We start from the raw sequence: 23,573 nt of genomic DNA, 5'->3' as shown, positions 1-23,573 counted from the left end.
GAAGACAGGTTGTTTATTAATGCTGTTTGTCATCCAGATTGGCAGAATCTTACATTGCTCTATGTATGTGTCTTACAATATAGGCCGATTCAACAGGGAGGTGAATATGTTGACAAATATTGTCAAGCTAAAAGCAAATATGTTTTAACTATTATACATCTTTTCAGCTTGCATTGATTGTTACTCAGTTTGTTTTTGGTTATGCGTTTAGTAATGTTTAATATTGTTTTTAGTCTTTGGTGTTTTATTAACAGTATAGTGGATGGAGGGAATATCTTAAGTTACTGTAAATAAAACCTCCCAAATATTTGCCTTATCAAAGTTGGTGAAAAATAAATAAGGGAGACAACTCTGTTATGTTTGGGTTTGGTTAAGCACAAACATATTTCAGAGAGGACGACTTGTGTAAGAAAATGTAGAATAATATTATGTAGTGGCTGACAGTTCAACATTTATTTTGTGTAAAAAAATGTTACTATCGTGTGGCATTATTTATAATATTTTTAATTTAAAAAACAAATCAGTTGTAAACTGTAGATGGAATTTTGTGTTAAATACAGAGAATTTAATATGTTAATTTAATCCTCTTATAAATAAGAAAACTTCAAATAAAATTTCATCATTGGCAAGTAGAGATGAGATTGTAATTCCTGATTGCAGTTTCGATGTTCTTGGTAACCATTGTTAGTAATCATCAGAAAACATGTCATTTACTGAAATAATAAATAGACAATATGATTTTTGCACATCACTTGCAAAATGCTAAAAATAGCCTCATTCATTATTTTACTGTTATTTGAATACTGTACATTTTATTTGCTTAATAAGGTAAAAAGATCACATTAACACAGGGTGCAATATTTCAAGTAAAACACTTGTATATGCAAGTGAAATTCTGCTATGGCTATTACAATTTAGAAAAATATGTGTCTTGGCGAGCAGATTATTTTGTCAGACCTGGCTTTCATGACATAAATTATATTTTACTGTATCATTCAGATGACAGCTAGGCCTATTGACAGTCAAAACTATAAGCAGAAACTTCCGTGTTTCAGATTCTGTGTGCGAATCGCATATTATGTCAGATAACCGAAGTATTGCGAATAAAATAGCAAACTCAGTTTTTCGGTTAATTTGATGGTCGAGGTGTATTGAATGCTTCCATTAGACACAATCGAAAAGCCTTATGACACACCAAAATGTTCTGATTGTAAACGAACTCTCAAAACACTTCAAACTAATATCTGATTTTTTAGTTTATCCTGGCCATGTGTTTGCTCTATTAAAATAAATATAAATAATAATAATTAACATAAAAAAGAAAGAATTTCTTTTCTCTGTAAATCACGTAATCATATTTTTATTTCTTGATGATCGTACCATTTTGTCCAGCAAAATTAATGCTATCTTTTTAAATAAAGTGTTTTATAAGGTACATGACGGGAAACATGTAGCAATTTAGATGTATTTTATGATGACAATATTCGCTTAAATTATGAATTTTTCATTTCGAGACCGGCCTTGGTGGTGTCGTGGTTAGGCCATCAGTCTACAGGCTGGTAGGTACTGGGTTGGGATCCCAGTCGAGGCATGGGATTTTTAATCCAGATACCGACTCCAAACCCTGAATGAGTGCTCCGCAAGGCTCAGTGGGTAGGTGTAAACCACTTGCACCAACCAGTGATCCATAACTGGTTCAACAAAGGCCATGGTTTGTGCCATCCTGCCTGTGGGAAGTGCAAATAAAAGATCCCTTGCTGCCTGTCGTAAAAGAGTAGCCTATGTGGTGACAGCTGGTTTCCTCTAAAAAACTGTCAGAATGACCATATGTTTGACGTCCAATAGCCGATGATAAGATAAAAAAAATCAATGTGCTCTAGTGGTGTCGTTAAATAAAACAAGCTTTTTTCTCTCTTTTTTTCATTTGGATTTAATCTCTTGGGGAACATGTCTGTTTTCACAGTGACTATATTAGTGACAGTGTCATGCTTTTTTGCTTTTGTCATTCCGTGAAATTGAGTTTGGTGTTTAAAATTATTTTATTCATGTATACCATATCAATACTTGATATGTTTCCTTGAGACTACAATTCCGAGTTGGCTAGTGAGTTTTTCCATTTATTAGCCAACTGGTGAGTAAATATAAACTGCTGCTTTGTACTGTCACATATTACTTGCAAACAAATTGACAATATTCAAATCCATTAGTTTTGTATACAAATACATTTACTATTTAAATGACAATTCAGTAATATTTTTCAAACTGATTAATTTTACATCCAAACACATGTAACAGATTGACAAGATATTTCAAGCCATTGAATTGAGACTGAAATGCATTTAAAAAAGTGAAAATAAATCTCTATTGATTAGTGCATCAAAGGCATCTTGTTATATTATTTATGGGCATTGCTGCTCAACACTGTATCGAGTTTTCAACATTAATTTTACATTGTCATTAACTGGACCATTTAATCAAACATTATTAATGAGTTTCAAATCAATAACGTTGACATGATGGCTTCGCCCATTTCTCATTGATTGCTATCTGGGTTACATGTTGCTTTGTTGCACTGCTTGTGTAATCAAATGGAGAGAGAAAAAAATACAGTGAAATTGGGTTGGCGTTTATTTACGACTTGAGGTCATTCAGTTTTACTTCAGAAAAATTACATTTAATGTACACATAACGTTTTGGTATGTACTGGGACCGGACATGGCCCAGTGGTAATGCGCTTGCTTGATGTGAAATTGGTCTGGGATCGATCCCCGTCAGTGGGCCCATTGGACAATTTCTCACTCCAGCCAGTGCACCACGACTGGTATATCAAGTGTTGTGGTATGTGCTATCCTGTCTATGGGATGGTGCATATAAAAGATCACTTGCTACTAATGGAAAAATATAGTGGGTTTCCCTTCTAAGACTATTTGTCAAAATTACCCAATGTTTGACATCCAGTAGCCGATGATTAATAAACCAATATCCTCTAGTGGTGTCATTAAACAAAATAAACTACTTTTTCATATGCATCTGTCTTTTAGAGGGTTTCACCTTTGATCTTTGATGCAGTGTAATTGTATCTACATTGTATTTCTGATAGTCGATCTGGGAGTTTTTAGTTTACAGTAAATGCTCTGGGGCACATAACTGATATACCAGTTTGTGGTATTATGTTTTATGTCCAAGGGAAGGTACATATAAAAGATGTCTGTTAAATAAATAAGAGTCACTTTAAGTAGTTTAAGTTCACTTTAACATGATCTTTGTGCTTGTATCCAATTAAGGTTCAAGCACACTGTCCTGGACCACACACAACAATCTGGTTTTATATATATTCAGGACATGGGTTAACTGATGGTAGTTACTGATAGAAGTTGTTGTTTTTGCATTACACCTCCCCACCGAGTTGGTTGGGAGCTGGTGTCGAGGTGTGAACTCGGTACCTACTGGCTTTAAAGATAATAGTTTAACCAGTACACCACTGATACTGGGAATTCATGCAGTAGATGTTGATTAACCGGTGCATGTTTGTCATTAAACTCAGAGCACTTTCCTGACCCTGTTACTCCTAATATAATTGTTACGCATTCATTCATTTACGTTTTTTTTTTACTCTCCCTTCTTCACATCTGTTTTGTTTTGTAGGAAATGATCCACATTCAGCCTCCGCTGACTGGCATCAACACTCCACACACTAAAGTGGAAGAAACGTTTCCTTTTCCAGCCAAGTACCAGAACAAGGTCGGTTGAGAAGATCCACTCTCGAGAATTTTAATTAATTGCGTTAGTAGCAGGAGAGTAAAGAGGTTTTTTTTGGTTGTTTTGGTGGTAGTAGCAGGCCCATATGCACCCCGAAATTACTAAAGGTGCACATTTTCTCTATCAAATTTGATAACGAAAACAGGGTTTTTATGGGGGGTTTTAAACAATTTTATCAGGAGGAATTTGCCCACACCCTTCATTAAAAATGCTGCGTACAGGCCTGAGTAATGAATAAAATACTTAAACATGTTAAAATAATTCACAGTGACTTTTCAGTTTAACTGATATTGAAAGAGTTCATAGAAAGTAGTTGATGGAAATACTACTAAAGTTCTTGCAAGTAATTCATGTAAATTATAATTTTTACATTATGATGGAAAATCTGGATTTGTCATTTTGTATAACATACATCAAAGTACTATTGGTAAAGTATCATGCAATTATGCAGTTCATTTATCCATCCGTTAGCGATTGTTGTTCATGTTGAAAATGAAGCCTTGTGGTTTAATAGATCCTATTTACATATAATCCAGAGTTTATGACTGTTCAGCTTGTCCTATCTTCTGGTCATGATGACAAATGTCAAACCTACCAAAGAAAGCAAGTCTTCACTCTTTTGTATAAAAGACATTTTAAATAAGAAATTTGTGCTTGAGGCGATTAATTGATTTCTTTTTTCCATTCATTCATTCAGTTGTTCATCCATCCATCCATTCATCCATCCATTCATCCATCCATCCACATTCATCCATCCATCCACATTCATCCATCCATCCATCCATCCATCTATCCATCCATCCATCCATCAATTCATCCATCCATCCATCCATCCATCCATCCATCGATCTATCTATCTATCTATCTATCTATCTATCTATCTATCTATCTATCTATCTATCTATCTATCCATCTATCCATCTATCCATCCATCCATTAATTCATTAAAACATACATCCATTCATCCATCCTTCCATCCATCCATCCATCCATCCATCCATCCATTCATCAAACCATTCCATCCTTTCCATCCTTTCCATCCTTTGTTTCTTTGTTCCATCCATCCATCCATCCATCCATCCATCCATTCATCCCATCCTTACTGAAAGCAGCTTTAAATAAAGTCATCTGGACAAAACTAATTAACTGAAGATAATTTGCGAACACTGAAGCACTGACTTCTTGCAGCCTGGACAGATTTTCTAGAATAATTGGATGAGGACACATTTTCAAATATCATGTCTCAATCAGAGTAATGCTGAAAACATGACTTGTCGAACATTCTGTCTTGATTCGTTCAGATTTGCGTAGTGCTTAATGGCTTCCACAGTGTTCCTATCCTGATGTGACATGTGCTGATGTGACATTATTAAACATACCTTTTATAACTCCCAATAGCCGATGTGTGTTTTTGTACTAGGGTGTCATTAAACATTCATTCATTCATTCATTCATTCATTCATTCATTCATCATTAAACACTCATACATCTATCCATCCATCCATCCATTGATCCAACCATTCTTTCATTCATTCATCCAACCATTCATTCATTCATTCATTCATTCATTCATTCATTCATTCATTCATTCATTCATTCATTCATTTATTCATTCATTCATCCATTCATTCATTCAGTTAGTCATTTAGTCATTCATTCATTCATTCATTCATTCATTCATTCATTCATCATTAAACACTCATACATCTATCCATCCATCCATCCATTGATCCAACCATTCTTTCATTCATTCATCCAACCATTCATTCATTCATTCATTCATTCATTCATTCATTCATTCATTCATTCATTCATTCATTCATTCATTCATTCATTCATCCATTCATTCATTGAGTTAGTCATTCAGTCATTCATTCATTCATTCATTCATTCCACAACATTCCTGTCAGGTGATTCAAGTTCAGGTTACCTAACGATATCAACACAAACTTTTACAACAGTAAATGTTCAGTCCAGCTAATTGTGAATTTGATTTTATTAAAACAGTTTCCTTTTTCTTTTTTCATTTTAGGATGGGAAAGTTAACAATAACAACCACAGCAAAGAGAAAGGTGAGTGATTTTAGTCTTCAGGATATTCATACTTACAAAATAAGACGTAACTACAACATTTGACAATTTTTGTTCACTAGTCGAGTATGGCAATAGTAGTTATTTACTAGCCCAACCTTGAATATTACTAGCCATGGGAGTGGGTCTACCATATTCTAAAAGCGCTGATATCTATGTCATTTGTTCTTTGTGGCGTGTCCAAACCTATAGTTGTCTGCCTCGGAATATCCGTGTCTGTTTTCACACAGACCAATCATTAGTAGGTGAGCTCCATTTCAAGGCTTCCTGATTTTAGAACATATCTCTAAACTTTATCTCGTTCCAGCCAGTGCACCACGACTGGTATATCAAAGGCCTTTGTATGTGGGATGGTTCATATAAAAGATCCGTTGCTACTAATGTTATTCATCAAAATTACCAAATGTTTGACATCCAATAGCCGAGGATTAATATATCGGTGTGCTTTAGTGGTGTTGTTAAACGAAACAGACTTTAACTTTCAACTAAACTTTATATCGGGACAACTGAAGACGGCCACCTTAGTTGATAAATGAACACTGAATTGCTTAAAACAAAATAGTAAAAAAAAAAATTGTTTTTTGTTTTTTTTATCAAATAGTTTTTTTCATAAATGCATCTCATAACAATGTTTTCATCATTTTAATGGGTTTTGTTTTTTTTAAGAATTTCTTATTCAGCAAACTTGTGTGACAAATTCCATTATTAACAGAACTTAAAGTATTGTATATATTCATTATCAATTTAGGTGCTGTAATTTGTTGTTATTATTTTTATTTTAAATAATTAACAATCCATTTTTGTACAAATTATTCATTATTATGTGTCAGTTATACAATACAAAGATTATGTGCTGTACCGTCTATGCTATACATATCATGATGAGTTGTAGACCAGTTGTATTGCTTGTTAATACAAAAGTAATACCGGTCTACTTTCAGACAAATAAAAAAAATAAGACTATTTAATTACTTGTTTTAGCAACACAGTCATGTAATTAACCTAGCACTATTTTGAAGATAAGGCAAATTTTCATCTTGTTACTTATTGTCTGTAGCTTTTAAAAGAATAGATAATGCTGTGGTCACATTTGTGGGATCAGAAGATATTGAAAATGACCATTGGGTCTGATCGACTTTGCTGGTTGTAATCTGTAATAGCTTAGTGGTGTTAGTACTAGAGTATTTTTGCAATAATATAATAAGGATATTTATCCCATCCTTAAAATATTGGTCGTTATTATGGGTTGGCCATATATCTGGGGTAGTCATTAGATTGGGTTTCACTATACTAATAAATACATTCAGATCAATAATAAACATCCTCTCGTTGCTTTGTGAGGGAAATTAAAAAAAAAGTGCTTTGCCTTAATTTACGTGACAGAAATTATCATTCTTGAGGCTAGAAAATGTTGTTAGCGTTCCTATGGTAACATTGCCTCTTGCTGTGCTAAGTCTAACAGAGATTTTATCATTATATTATTTTATGGAAATGAATTTTATTTATGTGGCCCTGGTGCGTAATAAAAATACGATAAAGTGTCTGCTAAAGTATTGTATGTTGCACTTGTTTGTTTGAAGAACAAAATGAAGTTTACAACAAACGTTCTCACTTTTTGTTTAATATGTAATGGTGTCAACTTGTGTTTGTCCATCTACATGTACTTTTTAGTCCATCTTTTTCTCGTTCCAACCAGTACACCACAACTGGTTATAGTCTGTGGTATATGATTTTTTTTATCATCTGTGGGAAAGTGCATATAAAAGGTCTCTTGCTGCATTGGGAAAAATGTACCAGGTGTCCTCTAATAACTATGCATCAGAATTACTGGTACTAAATGTTTGACATCCAATAACTGATGATTAAGAAATCAATATGCTTTAGTGGTGTTGTTAATCAAAACAAACTTTAACTTTCTTTTTTTTTTTTTTTGGAGTCCATAATTGTTTACCTACATGTATTTATTTTAGAATATCAGAAAAGTATAAATTTATTTATGCTAACTGTAAATATTTTCTTGACATGTCAAACAGAATTGTTCTCGCCATCGCCACCATGTGGATAATATATAAACCATATTTGGAATATATATACTTTGTAACTATAAACTATTCTAGTAATGTTGCATGTTTATTTACACTATATAAGCATATTTAAGATGTATTTAATGGGGAACACCACCGTAGCTATGTTTAAATCAGTGATGTTACATGTATTTTAAAATAACATAAGCCCATTAAACTATGTTCTCTCTCACTAACAACTAACCATTAACCCATGTCCGAGACAGACCTGGAAATAATAACTGATTTAGTTAATTTGTATGTTGACAAGTCATGAGGCGACTTTAAATATTGACATATTTTATTGATCCCTTGATGAATGCCAAAGACGCTTTGTCGTCTTTAATGAATTAGCAGCCAGACCTTGGTGTTTGCAGAAATGCCTCATTGATTTTCCTATTACTTTTGCTAGCTGATGATCACATATTTGTAAACAACTGGTCTGCTTAACTTGATGTACTAATGTTCTCATTTGTACTTCAGGTACCCAGGAGGACAGTGAGAAAACAAGACCCAGTATAAGAAAGTAAGTGATTTTGGCTTTTGTTTACTTTCCAAGGCTTACAGCTGCTCCAGAAATGATTGTTCGGGGTGGGGGATGCTGGGGGGGGGGGGGGGGGGGTGGTGGTAGAGTGGGGAAGGAAAGTGTTGTATGTTTACCAACACGTTATATGTGTTGTTTAATGAACTGCTATTACTATGTTACAGCTATTTCAGAAATTATTGTTGGTGTTGGGGGAAGTAGTGGGGGTAGAGTAGGGAAGGAAAGTGTTGTATGTTTACCAACACCTTATATATTGTTTAATTAGAACTCTGCTATTACTATGTTAAGACTATTTCAGAAATGATTACATGGGAACGGTTTTATGAACCGATCTTAGTGGTAAGATCACATTAACTGCATAGCTACATAATACACTTAAGGTGACTTAAGGTGATCGTAGCACTAAGATAGCTTTATAAAACAGCCCTAGTCATTTTATTTTATATTGGGAGCTGAAGTGGGTGGAATAGGTGGCTATTTTTTTTTTTTTAATACTAATTTCCACAAAATAAATTTTATATTTAAATCAAGTATGCAGAGAAAGAATAAACAAATCCACTAAGTAAAAAATAATTATGGTACCTTCTGCCTCACCCATGTGATCAGGCCCCGTGCTTATAAACCTTAAAGTCTAGACTTTGTTTAATAAAGTCTAGACTTTGTTTAATAAAGTCCAGACTTTAACGTCATGGCAACGCCATTCAAATAGCATGACGTTAAAGTCTGGACTTTATTAAAGTCTAGACTTTAAGGTTTATAATCACGGGCCCTGGTCTGAAACCACTGTTAGTTATTTAATGTATGGTAAATGTAAGACCTGATCTAATGTGAGAGATGAAACTTTCTGTCATATGGACTATCCTGATTAGCAGCAAGGTGGAGAGACAGGTGAGAATTTAGTTTTTTTAATTAGCCATAGCCCACATATTGACTGGTATATCAAAGGCTGTTATATGCCCTGTCAGGTTTATGGAAAAGTGCATATAAAAGATCCTTTGCTTTTAGTGGAAAAATGTAGCAGGTTTACTCTGAAGTGTATGTATCAGAATTATCAAATGTTTATCATCCAATAGCTGATGATTAATTAATCAGTATGCACTAGGGATGTCTTTAAATAAAACAATATTTTATAAGTGTAGAAAAAAAAAAATAGCATTACATAAAATATAATTACAATACTTCCTGCCTCCCACCTGACCCCCCTTGTTTTCATCCATATTTAAAAAAAAAGAAATTCCAACAAATAAAATTAAACAGATATTTAAGACTTTGCTTTTAGTTATTTGATGTGGAGCTCTGTATATATTATGTATAGTAATTGTCCTTGGAGGCCGAGTGGTGTAACCCAAGCTGTCACTACATGTCTCTTGTTTTTAACTAAACCTACCTTGTTGGAGTTGGTACAGTGAAACCTGTCTTAAACAGCCTCCTAGGAAAGCATCAGATACAGGTGGGTTTTTTTAGACAGGTTGGTGCTTAATTCAGGGCAGTTTGGACCATGTTCACAGATGGTAAACTAAGATGGCCTTTTTAAGACAGATGACTGTATAATAAAAGTCAGTTTGATCCATATTGGACAGCTGGAATAGTAAGAAGGCATTTATGATAAAGTGGCTGCATAACAGGTCAATTTGCACTATAATAGGCAGAGTAGATATAAATATATAAAGTGACCTTTTAAGACAAATGAGACTGTCTAAACTGATTTGACCGTATATCTGGTCATGAATCTACTTTAGTCTATCTTTTTTAAAGGTGCAGACCCTAGTTTTAACCTGTGAAAATGGACACTAAAGGATTTTTTTTAATGTACAAACCTGCAACACACATTTGGATAAGGTTATAAAAGATAGAAGCAAAAGTCTGTAATCTTCAATCATGGAAATACCGTTTTAAAATAATTTGAGCTTGTCTCGAAAACTTCTTTGTCTCGATAACCAAACATTTTCGACGAACATGCATTTTTAGAATAATGAAACATGAATTTTGGGGTATTGTGAATACCTTGATGACCAGAACCACTACAGGTGTATAGAACTTGATATTTTAAATAATAAAATGTAAGTACCTCTAATTTAAATTATTAAAAATGGCTTTAATAGTGAAATATATGCCATAGTGTTTAAAAACTAGGGTCTGCCCCTTTAATATAACAAGCTCTTTTTTTATTAACAATAAACTGATTTGATCGTATATCTAGTCATGAATATACTTTAGTCCATTTTTTTTTAATGTAACAAGCTTCTTTTTTTTTTGAAAACCAAACCAAACCAACAACAACAAAAAACATTAAAAGATTTATGGAACTGAATTATTGTATGTTGGCAGGATATCTGTCTGCCTAACAAGCAAGAGATTTATTCTCCTTATTAATTGTGACAAGTGGTATGTCTTGCTAGATGTAGCACATGTATATTTTAGTTTATTCAAAAGATTTTATTTCTTTGTTCAGCTTGGTCTTGACAGTGATATTAGTGTTCACACTGTCCACAAATGTTAACTGTGTATATGCAGTTTAGAATATATAGTTGAGCAAGGCTGGAGGCAATGCAAAAGGAAATTGCCACTCAAAATACACTGCATGCTGTCTAATTATCAGGTTGACAAGATTTGCTTTCCATCTTTAGGTATTATACAACTACAGAATTTATATCAATACCTGCATTCTAAAACTGCTCAATTTGTAGCTTTTGCTTTTATCTAGGTTAAAATTTTAGAACTTAATAAAAGCAAAGATTGCTGTCAATACCTGTGTTTAAAAACTGCTTTTCAGTTTGTAGCTTTTGCTTCCAGCAAAGATTGCTTCTCACTTCACAAACTGAATTTTGAGCCTAGGTTAAGGAATAAAAGCAAGTAAATCAGTGCTTTAGTATGTGTGACACACTCTCTGAAAACCCCTGATATGTCGCAACTGCTGTTCAGCTTTTCACAGCAAGACTTTTGAGTTAAATAGCATTTTAATTTGTTCATAGGTAGGGATTTCAGCTGTAATATTCTTGCTGCAGTTAATTATATACGTTACCTGACCTTTAGTTTTCAATACAGATTTCTGAAAGTTAATTTTTGATCAGATTAAGAAGATACATTATGATTCATCCTGTATGTTGGGTTAATAGTTTCACAATTGTCAGTCAAGTTTTAAATCTTGATTGTTGGTACTGATTCATTCATAAAAGTATTAACGTGCATATATACCACGAAGGTTTCACGCACGCCTGTCCTGGGCTTAATCTCTGGCCTTTGCCAGTGACTAAGTCCAGGACAAGGGGGGGGGGGGGGGGATTGAGTTTGAAGTGGGAGGAATTTTGAATAAGTATTTAGTAGCGTCCAGCGACTGCGCGGACCGACTAGTAGACACCGAAAATGGGCCGTGTTCTGACTGGCTGAATTTCGATTCCTTCGGGTCTAACTAGAAAAACCTAAGTCTACGGAGAATACCTGCACCTAACATCATGTCTGGACTAAGAATTTAAACCCAAAAATAAGTTTGACTGCTCGGCCGAAAAGGTTTTAAGGTGATTTGAGCAATTGAACGGGCGCCAAAGTAAAAAGCTCGATCGAAAAATGTTTAAAGTCCAACTAAGCCCAAAAAGGAGGTTACCTGTCCTAGTTAATGTTGACGCAGCAGGACTCATGGCGAGTTATGGGCTGATCAGGGCAGAAGTTGGGGAGTCCTTCCATCAGAAACTGTGAGTTAACGTTCAAGGGCTCCTGTGTAGATGTCCCGCAGTACCATCTTTAAGATGCGATGAATGGTCACGTTGGACATCGTAGGCATCAGGAGTCCTTGTCTGTACAGCCCGTCCTGCTGCGCTGTCACATAGGTTTGGTTTGAGTGAGGGGACTCCTGTAGCTGGTACTTCCCTTGTCCTGTTGGAAGTTGGCGCCAGTGCTTGTCTGACCAGGGTCCCTTAAGATGTTTGGGGTTGGTAAAGTCACTGATTACCGCTCCTCTATATTTTGCCGGAAGTTTGTCACAGACGAGAATCCAATCGTCGGACGTCTTCGGTGCGGTGACTGATGACATCTTCCTCCTCTTGGATTCTCGCTGGACCGCCGTGGTTTCAACAACAACTACCGGAGGTAGTGGTGGACTTGCCGGTGGCTCATCGATGACCACGTGGCCCGTGTCCATGGTAGTCGGTAGATCGACAGAAGGGGCCACCACTGTCAGTGGAGCTGACAGCTTTGGTCCCCCCAAAGGGTCTTTCCTGGCAAGTGCTTTGGTCGAGCAGGTAAACTCAGTTGAGCAGAATGAACCGCCCCCGGTGGTTGAGCCACCGGGTTTGGATCACCCTGCGCCGCTCCTAGTCTCGCTCTCCTCTTCGGGACAGGTGGGACCGCCCTTGGCGGTTGAGCCGTCAAGTTAGGTCCCCCTGCGAAGTCTTAGGTCGCCTCCTCCGTCTTCTGCTGGGTGTAGGTTGCTTCCTGTCACTGCCGTATAATAGCGTGACGGTCGCCGAGTCGCCATTGTGCTCGATCCGATACTTGGACAATGGCCCAAGCGATCGAAACACAGCCCCTAGGGTGGGGGGGGGGGGGGGGGAGAGAAATCTCCACGCTCTCTAAACACAACTTCATCGCTTGAAAGTCAGGCAGAAGTTCCGTTGGTACTGAAGCAATTTTTCTCAACATGGCTGTTGCTGTACCTATCTTATCAGTTTCAAAAGTCAATAACTGATTTTATAAAGATACAGGTATCATATTAAAGTACATTTTCTGCTATTTTGACATATGCACAAATATACAAAATGATGTAAACCTACTAGACTTTTATCAAGGTTGTTCTCATGTATAAAATGGACTGGGTTTTTTTTTTAACAACTGATTATATGTAAGGTAAGTACATGTAGTGCAGTAATCAGCATTCTGTAGTTAATGACCATGTTACAGAAAATCGCATCAATCATTACCGATAATAATAGAAGCACTTATATTTATATATATAGGGCATAATTTGGTTAATGTAAGACTAATTACCATCAAGCTCTTCTCTAGAAATCTATAGTAAAAACAATTACACTCTGCCAGTCTTTACAAAGTATAAAACATATTATTATTTTTTAACAAAATAAAGACATTTAATTTTAAAATTGAAGCAAATATGATTGAGAGCTGAATTTCCAAATGTAGTATGGCACATTTATTTTAGCTGCATGGAAGTGTTTAAACTTGGACAAAATAAGACGTACATATGAGTGATCATAAAGTATTAACTGTACACACTTATTTAGGAAAATTACAGGTGACTGTTGGAAAAATACAATTGATCAAACTGGCCCTGACTGTCTTAAAGGTATATCAATCAAGCCAGTTATTTTTTAAAAGGATAACTTGGCATACTGCTAGTAGAATATATTCTTAAAAATAAATTCCATTTGCTTTGAAAACAAACAAAACTGTTTTTAAAAATCTTTCACTTTTGGTGGGTTTGTTTCTCTGATTTTAGGTGTGTCGAAAGGTGTGATATCTGTGTTTTATTTTGTGTTTGTGTGACTCTTAATCAATATTGGCATGACTGTGTTGGTTATTAATGAAATTCTAAGTGAAGACAGTGTGCCGTACTTGATGGGTGAGATTATCAGCTGTCTCCCCGACTGTATATACCAGCTCCTCGCACAGACCTGGTGGAGGCAGAACCAAATCAATATGGACCCTGCATCTACAGCCTCCCGATCCCTTTACACTTACTCTTACTGGCTTGCAATATTTGCTTTCTTTGTGTATCAGTTTTCAGTGGGTGACCTCCATAATTGACACTGTATACAGACCTCCTTGCTTGCTGCCAAGCCTGTGTTTAGGCTGGAGTGGATAGTACTGGTGTTTGGTGGAATGTGTGTGTGTTTACTTGGTGTTTGCACATGTTGAGGGTAAGATACACGCCAGTCATCGGTTAAGTACCAGTTGGCCGCTCACTGGGGCATTGATGTGTTGATCATGTCAGGTCATATATACGCCAGTAGAGCCTGTTACTTCCTGCTGTACACTATTCATTGATGATATAGGATCACACAGTTAAAACTAAACTACTCTTATTTCCTCTCCATGTTGCTGTTTTGTTTTAACAGTAACAAAGCATCTTTAGGACCACCAGACGTGTCTCAGTTTGTGGTTTTAACTCAAGAGCTTATGATTGTCCGAAATGTGAGCCATGGGTAAAACATCATGCTGCTGGTAAAGTGTTTTAAAAAAGCATTACACATATAATAATTAAACCACTGTTATACATGTAGTAAACTACTGTTACAGTGCATTCCACTTACTATATATACATGTGTATAGCAAAATTACCATGTTTGTGTGGGACTTTTTCCATGCTCGAGCATGTATGTCCCGGGTTCCGCATCTGGAAACCACCATACCTGTTAGAAAATCACAAATACAATTATTGTTGTGTAGAAGGCCATAAAAACAGTTATATATATTTATAAGTTACTTTTATACAGTTATACTTGTTTAGAATACCAGTAAAAGTAACCGTTATTCTTATATAGAATGCCACTAATACAGTTAAGCTGGCATAGAATGCCACTAATACAATTAAAGTTATTTAAAAGGCCACAATAATTGAGTTCTGCTTGCTTGGAATTAAGGCCACTAATACAGTTAAACTTATTTACAAGGCCACTTACAGTTATAATTATTTACACGGCCACTAACACTGGTGTAGCTAGTGGTGGGGGTTGGGGGCATGGGGACTTTGTTCCCCCCAGTCAGGTTTTCTGCCAAAGGGTAAAATGGGAATGGCGCCATACCCATTTTTTGTTTGGACAAAATTAATGACTGTTATCATTACTCTATGATTTTCTTACCTCTAACCCTAAACCTAACTAGTTTTCTTTCTGGAAAACACACACACACACACACACACACACACACACACACACACACACACACACACACACACACACTCACACTCACACTCACACTCACTCACTCACTCTGTGTGTCTCTGTCTCTGTCTCTCCATCCCAGATATAAAATCCTGGTTATGGCAATGGATACTAATACAATTATACTTGCTTAGAATGTCATTTATACAGTTATACTTATTCACAAGGTCACTAATAGAGTTATGCTTATTTACAACGCCACTAATTCAGTTATACTTATTTAAAAGACCACTAATACAATTATACTTATTTAGAAGGCCACTAATACAATTATACTTATTTAGAAGGCCACTAATACAGTTATACTTATTTAGGAGACCATTAATACAGCTTTACTTGCTTAGAAGGCCACTAACACCATTAGCTTTGTTTAGACACTAATACAAATCTGCCTGTAAACAATGCTACAGAAATTATATTTGACTATTGAAATTCACGTAATGTGATCAGTTTTGTCTAAAAGATTATATAGTGTATAGTTAACCTATCAACAAAACAGCTTGTATATCTAGAAGGCTGTTTACTTAATAAAGGTATACAACAATTTATTGAGTTATACTTGTCAACAATATACCAGGCTATTTAATACACATGTATCTGGTGGCTAGGGCTCGCTGACACGGGATGTGGCAGCCTGTGTGTGCGATAGGGTTCTTGCATCTGTTGTGTCTGCCACTTGCATTCATATCATTTATTCCATCTGCGTTCAGGCCACAATTAATAATAAGCTCGCTGCAATGCATTATATATTATTTCAATATTTGTGTCATAACTTAAAGAGATCATGCAGACCATTATTTTGATAAATTGGTGGTATGGTTTGTTATTGTACAGTAAATATCTTCCTACAGTGGTGGGGCATAGCTCAGTGGTAAAGCATTCGCCTGATGCGTGGTAGCTCCAGGATCGATCCCCATCGGTGGGCCCATTGGGCTATTTCTCCAACATCCAATAGCCGATGATTAATAAATCAGTGTGCTCTAGTGGTGTCGTTAAACAAAACAAACTTACTACAACTTAACAATGAACAGTTTTGTTTCATATATTCATATGTTAAAGGTGAAACATCATGGGTGCACTTGACTGTTTTTGTTAAAATAATTGCATAACCATGGCTTAATAATATACAAAAGATGTATATGCAATAACTTAATTCACTGTGCTAGGAGCATGTATTTTATAAACGCACATGCGAGGTGGGACGTAGCCCAGTGGTACAGCGCTCACTCGATGCACGGTCGGTGTAGGATCGATCCCCATCGGCAAGCCCATTGGTCTGTTTCTCGTTCTAGCCAGTGCACCACGACTGGTATATCAAAGGCCATGGTATGTACTACCCTGTCTGATACGGTGCATATAAAAGATCCCTTGCTGCTAATCGAAAATAGTAGCCCATGAAGCAGGTTTCCTCTCTCAATAGCTGTGTGGTCCTTAACCATATGTCTGATGCCATATAACTGTAAATAAAATGTGTTGAGTGTGTCGTTAAATAAAACATTTCTTTCTTTTTTTCTTTCCACTGTGGATGCTCTCGTTGGAAATGGTGTATTTATATGTTTTTAAGATGCTTTGCACCACACAGGTGCTGCATCCACTGTGAATGAGCCCTAACACCACTAATATTTAATTACATGTCAACCAGGCCACTAAACCAGCTTCCCCCTGTGCTGAAAGCTGTCTGATGAAGTTGTATCTGTCTGTAAGACCATTGCTGCAGTTATGATTGTCTGAAGGCCACCATTGTTTACATGGCTAAAAGGTTATTAATACTGTTACATCTGTCTGAAAGGTGCTTAATAGTTATACCTGACTAAAAGATAATTAATACAGTACTACCTGTCTTAAAGGTCATTAATACAGTTCTACCTGTCTAAAAGGTAATTAGTACAGGTAAACTTACATAAAAGATCATTGATACAGCTGTAACTGTCTTAACAGGTCATTAATATATCTATATATGCCCATCTAAAAGGTCATTATACAGGTAAACATGTTTAATAGGTCATTAATACAAGTAAACCCTATCTAAAGTCATAAGTTATGCATGTCTAAAAAATGGTTAATACAGTTCTACCTGTCTAAAAGGTAATTAATACAGGTAAACGTATGTAAAAGATCATTAATGCAGCTATAACTGTCTAACAGGTCATTAATACATCTATACCCATCTAAAAGGTCATTAATACAGTTCTACGTGTCTAAAGGTAATTATACAGGTAAACATGTCTAAAATGTCATTAATACAGGTCTACTTGTCTAAAGGTACAGGTAAACATGTCTAAAAGGTCATTAATACCAGTAAACTGGCCTTATAGGTCATCAATACAAGTAAAGCTGTCTAAAAGTCATAAGTTTTGCATGTTTAAAAGTTATTAATACAGTTATACCTGTCTAAAAGGTAATTGATACAGTTTTACATATCTGAAAGGTTATTAATATAGTTCTACATACCTGTCTAACAGCTCATGAATACAAGTATATTTGTTTTAAAGTCAACAAGCCACTAAAGTGATCTGCCTTCACATACATATATGTAAAATTCTTTGCATTTCTCCTTTTAAAAAAAAAACAGTATTTAAATCGGGGCACATTATTTCATACAAACTATCATTCTGTTAACATGCCGATAATGCAAATTTAAATTACACGTTCTGAAAGTCACTTTAACAAGTATTAACCTTTAGACTACTGGATTAATTTTTAACAAAAACCACGTTGAGTGGGTACAAGTTTATAATTTTTACTCACATATATTCACTTTTATATATTTCATAAATACATGAAATAAAGTTCATATATGAATCGGTAAGTATTATGTTCGTGTCTTTTTTTGTAATTTTTATTATTTTAGATCGGCTAATGGTGATTAAAATTAGGCAAAAAATCGAAAAAGTTGCGTTTACTTATGGGCATTTGTGGCCAGCTGTCCAGTATTTATGTCCATTATTGCCAATAACAGTGGTTTTCTGACCAGATTTTTTTTTTAAACCCGAACTACGATTCATATTGCAATATTTGGAAATTAGCTGTTACAATCAGCTATCGATCCCTGAAAATGACCGCGACATGCCGCCATTGTTGTCAAGCGAAAATACTTGCCGAAAACCACTTTTTGAACTCAAAATTTCAAGGTATTTTCAATTGGAAAAATCAAAACAAAAACCACCATTTTGAAAAAAATAAAAAATTCTTTAATTATATTTCCGTTTCCGGTGAGTGTCGTGTGCAAAACGGCGGGAAATATGAATTGGGGAATGCACTGTATACAGTGTACAGTATATCGACTGACGTGACGTCGGGCAGGCGAGATATGCAGTAGTCAGAAGGTTAAAGAAACTGGTCTTTAATGAAGTCCAATAAAATAGTTTTATTTAATATTTCTTTTGCTTAAACTTAAAGTAATAGCTGGAAATACTGTCATTAAAATACAAGTTCTATGCACGCTTGAGTTAACTGAATAGATTACACAAATGTAATTCATGTAACCGAACAATCAGTTGCCTAAGTTAAAATTATGTAAACCGGCTTCTGGTTACCCGAGATTTTGTTATATTGTCTCCTGTAATTCACCTGTCAAAAAATTCACCAATAAAACTTGTCTTAAAGGCTTCTATATCTGTCGAAATGGTTGCTTGAGAACTTTTTTATTAAAACCTTGAACTAAACCATTAAACAGTGCAGTTTATTTCGGTAGTCAGCAGACACGTAGTTATTTCCCCAAAATAGGTTGATGCATTACTCATTACTAGGACCTATTGAAATCAGTATCCCATCTGCAGTCTATCACCACTTGTTCAGTTGATTTTGACATTTTTATGTCTGCTACATGACGAGCTCGACATATAAGTTATCAAGCTGATAGGTGTCACATTTATTATTGTTTTGATTGCTTAGAATACTTCTTATTAGTTTTACTTAATATATCAAATAATGAAATCAGAGTTGCTCAGTGAAACATGCTGTTAAAAAATCTAAACTGATTTTTGTCATAAAAATACTTTTACTTTCTTTGGAATGTGGGTTATTTTTTGCTAGTCATTTCATATGTTAAGTCCTATGAAAATACTTTGTGTCTTTGATTAGCGGACGAGTTTGGGATTGGTCCCCGTCAGTGGGCCCATTGGGCTATTTTTTGCTCCAGCCAGTGTACCACGACTGGTGCATCAAAGGCCATGGTATGTGCTATCCTGTCTATGGGATGGTGCATATAAAAGATCCCTTGCTGCCAATCGAAAAGAATAGCCCATGAAGTGGTGACAGCGGGTTTCCTCTCTCAATATCTGTGTGGTCCTTAACCATATGTCTGACGCCATATAGCTGTAAATAAAATGTGTTGAGTGCGTCGTTAAATAAAACATTTCCTTCCTTGTGTCTTTGATCTGAACGGAAAGGAATGTGTCGCTCTTTATGTACATTGTTTAATTATTAATCACTTTCAATGTCTGACACGATAATTATACCACTTGGTTTAGAGGAGAACAAATCAGCTATTGCAATCAACCTGATTACAAATAATTGTTACTTATTTTCATGCTTATATTCAATTAAAGTTCAAGCATGCTGTCCCGGGCACACCTTAACTGTCTAGGCTGTTTGTCCAGGACAGTGGGTTAGTAGTTTGTTGTAAGTGGTTAAGTTTTCCACATTTATCTGGAATATTGGATTTTTAATCATGTATACAGTATTTCCGGATTTTCTGCTGCTTGTCCAAAATGTTCCTTATTTTCTGTCCAAGATTTACGATATGGTTTCGGCTGATGCTTTATATACAATATGAATGAAATCAGTGTGTTCTAGTAGTGTTGTTAAACAAAACAAACTTCTACAATATGAATGGAGACAACCATCTTAGACCATTTAAAAAATCTGAGGTAATCCAGGCCAGTCTCAGTACCCAACCACCAATATTACAATTTATGGATTGTTTTTTTTCCTACTTTTATCACTGTTAGTTAGAGAAAATGAATGAATTCAGTGTTTAACTCCACCCTAGCATGGAAAACATGTTGTGACATTTGAAAATTGTTTCATTCGGGACATAAATTTGTTAATAACTGGTAACTTGTTTATTATCCCTACCCCCCTTCTCTCTCTCTGTCTTTGTCTCTCTCTCTCTCTCTCTCTCTCTCTCTCTCTCTCTCTCTCTCTCTCTCTCTCTCTCTCTCTCTCTCTCTCTCTCTCTCTCTCTCTCTCTCTCTCACACACACACTGAGTGTGTGTGTGTGTGTGTGTGTATGTATATATATATATATATATATATATATATATATATATATATACATCCCTTGACACAGACATGATAGCACACATGACTGCAGACTGTAGTCGGAAAAACAGCAAGTGTCACAATTAACATGCATCATTTAACTAACAATTTATTCATAAACACAGACACTGAAGCTGGTCTCCCCACAGAAGTCTCATTAAACCTTTATTTGAGCAAGAAATAAAAATAATAATTTCAAAATAAACATTTCCCAGCGCTACTAACCTTCTCTTTTTTTTTCTTTTCTTTTTTTTTAAGTAAAAAAAGAAAAGAAGTACAAACATTTCAGACCACTGATAATTGATATTTGCCTGAAGTATGGTGGGCCAAGCCTCTCCATTTAGTCTTTTTTTGTTTTTTTCATTTGAACTTATTTTTGTGCTTATATCCAATTATGGTTCAAGCATGCTGTCCTGGGCACACACCTCAGCTATCTGGGCTGTCTGTCCAGTACAATGGGTTAGTTGTTAGTGACAGAGAAGAGGGTGTAGTGGTCTTACAATTACCGTATTTGACCGGAAATAAGCCCATGTCTTTGAATAAGCCCCCCTCCGTTTTGATAGCATTTAAGAAATTAGGCCCTCATTCGTAAATAAGCCCACCCCCAACTTCATCACCTTATAAATAACACGAAATTGCAAGTTTGCTCAAAGTTCATTTAAAAGGTCATACCTCCTGCAGATAATTAAACACAAATGTAACACAATATTTTACCACCAGTGAGATTTAGCAGTCTAACAATAACAGTGTGTAACATTGTTTTCAATTTCATGCCTGCAGTATTTCTCTGAAGTATCCAAGCCCAAGTATGAACTAAAAACCAATGTCTATTTTTACCACCACACTGGGTCCGCAGTTAATGCTAATTAAGCAAATACCATATTCTGATTGGCTAAGAACAATGACCTTAGATTGACAATTTTTTGTAGTGTAAGCTGGCTGACTGTGTCAGAAACGTATGTATACGCTATTGAGTTTATTGTTAATTGCTGTTGTTTTAAGTCTTCTCAGCATTAAATTTTGGATGTAAATAAACAGCACTGGTAAGTAATTGTAACATAGAAGGTGTGTTTCTGATAATTAAATACTAGTAAAAAAAACCCACAATTTAATTAATAAACAATTATTATTTATTAATAACAAATGGAACATTAATTAATAGATATGCTACTGAACTTTTTTTTTCTTCCTAGTACATTTAATTATTATTATTTATTTTAATTATTATCTTCTTTTTTTTCTCAACAAAACTGGCCCCTTGTCTGGGAATAAGCCCACCCCATGCTAAGCTCACAATGAGTTGTCTTGGCCCCCTGGGCTTATTTCCGGTCAAATACGGTACCCACCGAGTCGATAAAACTCGCTTTGGGTATGAGCCAGTACCAAGCTGCAAACCCAGTACCAACCAGCCTTATGTCCAATGGCTTAAACATGACACCACGAGGCCGGTTAAGTTGTTATTATTCTGTACCAGTCCAACCAGAAGGGACTATAGGTTTTGTCTCTGTCTGTCTGTCTGTCTGTCTGTCTGTCTGTCTGTAGCTATAGCTTTATCATGTGGAATTATAGATCACATTTAACTTTTATGTGGATTTGCCTATTTTTGTCAGAGCTATGACCCCTGCACTTAGGAAATATGAAAATTTGTTGGGTCTGTATTGTTTTAACAGTACTCTCAGAATATTTGTTAAACAACATTTATATTCCTTCCTGTAGCAGCAGTTGGAGTTGATTTTATACAAGTAGGACACCAGGGCATCACAGCATGGTGTACAGCTGTTGTCTGCCTGTGTTTGTAGTTTAACACTGCTATCAGTATCATGTAATAAATAACGAAATCCTGCATACAAGTTATTTAACGTCTGATCTGTACATATTCTTCGTCTGTACATATTCTACATACAAGTATTTAACTTTCTTACTTATCCTGTATTCTGCATATAAATTAGCTCGATGCTTCTTTGTTTTGTTTTGTTAGTTTAGTGGGGCTTTTAAGTGTATTTAAATAAAATCTATGAATATGTATGCCACCCCCCATTTAAAAAAAAAAAATTCTATAAAGTGTTCAGAGGTATTTTAAACTTGAATATAAAATGTCTTCATATCAATGTTTTTATGACAAATACTTGTAACACCAGTTATGAAATGTTGTCTGGTCAAACTGGAGGGAACTCTGTCATGCATATACATGTAGTTTCCAGACTTTGTTGTTTTTTTAAGGTGGTGGGTGGGTGGGTGGGTGGGGTGGCAATGTCTCATGATATTGAGTTGAAATTGTGTGTATAGCTTTATCATGTAGTTTCCAGACTTTGTTGTTTTTTTAAGGTGGTGGGTGGGTGGGTGGGGTGGCAATGTCTCATGATATTGAGTTGAAATTGTGTGTATAGCTTTATTATGTAGTTTCCAGACTTTTTTTTTTTTTTTTAAGGTGGTGGGTGGGTGGGTGGGTGGGGTGGCAATGTCTCATGATATTGAGTTGAAATTGTGTGTATAGCTTTATCATGTAGTTTCCAGACTTTTTTTTTTTTTTAAGGTGGTGGGTGGGTGGGTGGGGTGGCAATGTCTCATGATATTGAGTTGAAATTGTGTGTATAGCTTTATCATGTAGTGACAGATCAAGTTTGGAGTTTCATAGGGGTTTGTCTGATTTTAACAAAATTATTGACCTTGAAATCAGAATATATTACAGTTATCCTAAATATGGCTTTCCAGACTTTTTTTTCTTGCTGTGTCTCAAGATATTGAGCTGAAATTTTATGCATAGCTCTATCATGTAGAGTTACAGATCAAGTTTTAGTATTGTGGGGATTTACCCATTTGTGACAAGGTTATGGGGCCTTTGATCGAGATACATATACACAACCACCTCTGTTTTCTCGACTTTTGAAGTGTATCAAAATATTAAGCCGAAATTTTGCATATTCCTTAATCATGTAGCGTTACAGATTAAGTTTGACT

At 35.5% G+C, this 23,573-nt stretch overlaps 1 protein-coding gene across 2 annotated transcripts in view; it reads left to right on the top strand.

The window, feature by feature from the left end:
- LOC121374053 (AF4/FMR2 family member 4-like) overlaps positions 1–23,573 on the top strand; it is a 156,031-nt gene that overhangs the window by 61,680 nt on the left and 70,778 nt on the right. For both annotated transcript variants that reach the window (XM_041500946.1, XM_041500945.1), the window contains exons 5-7: positions 3,646–3,741; positions 5,792–5,831; positions 8,396–8,438. In XM_041500946.1, the coding sequence (XP_041356880.1) occupies positions 3,646–3,741; positions 5,792–5,831; positions 8,396–8,438 (179 nt within the window). The remainder of the gene's footprint in view (positions 1–3,645; positions 3,742–5,791; positions 5,832–8,395; positions 8,439–23,573) is intronic.

Source organism: Gigantopelta aegis, chromosome 6, assembly GCF_016097555.1.
Source record: "Gigantopelta aegis isolate Gae_Host chromosome 6, Gae_host_genome, whole genome shotgun sequence".
NCBI lineage: Eukaryota > Metazoa > Mollusca > Gastropoda > Neomphalida > Peltospiridae > Gigantopelta > Gigantopelta aegis.
Note: the sequence above shows the minus strand (reverse complement) of the source record. Positions and strands in the feature narration are given on the sequence as shown.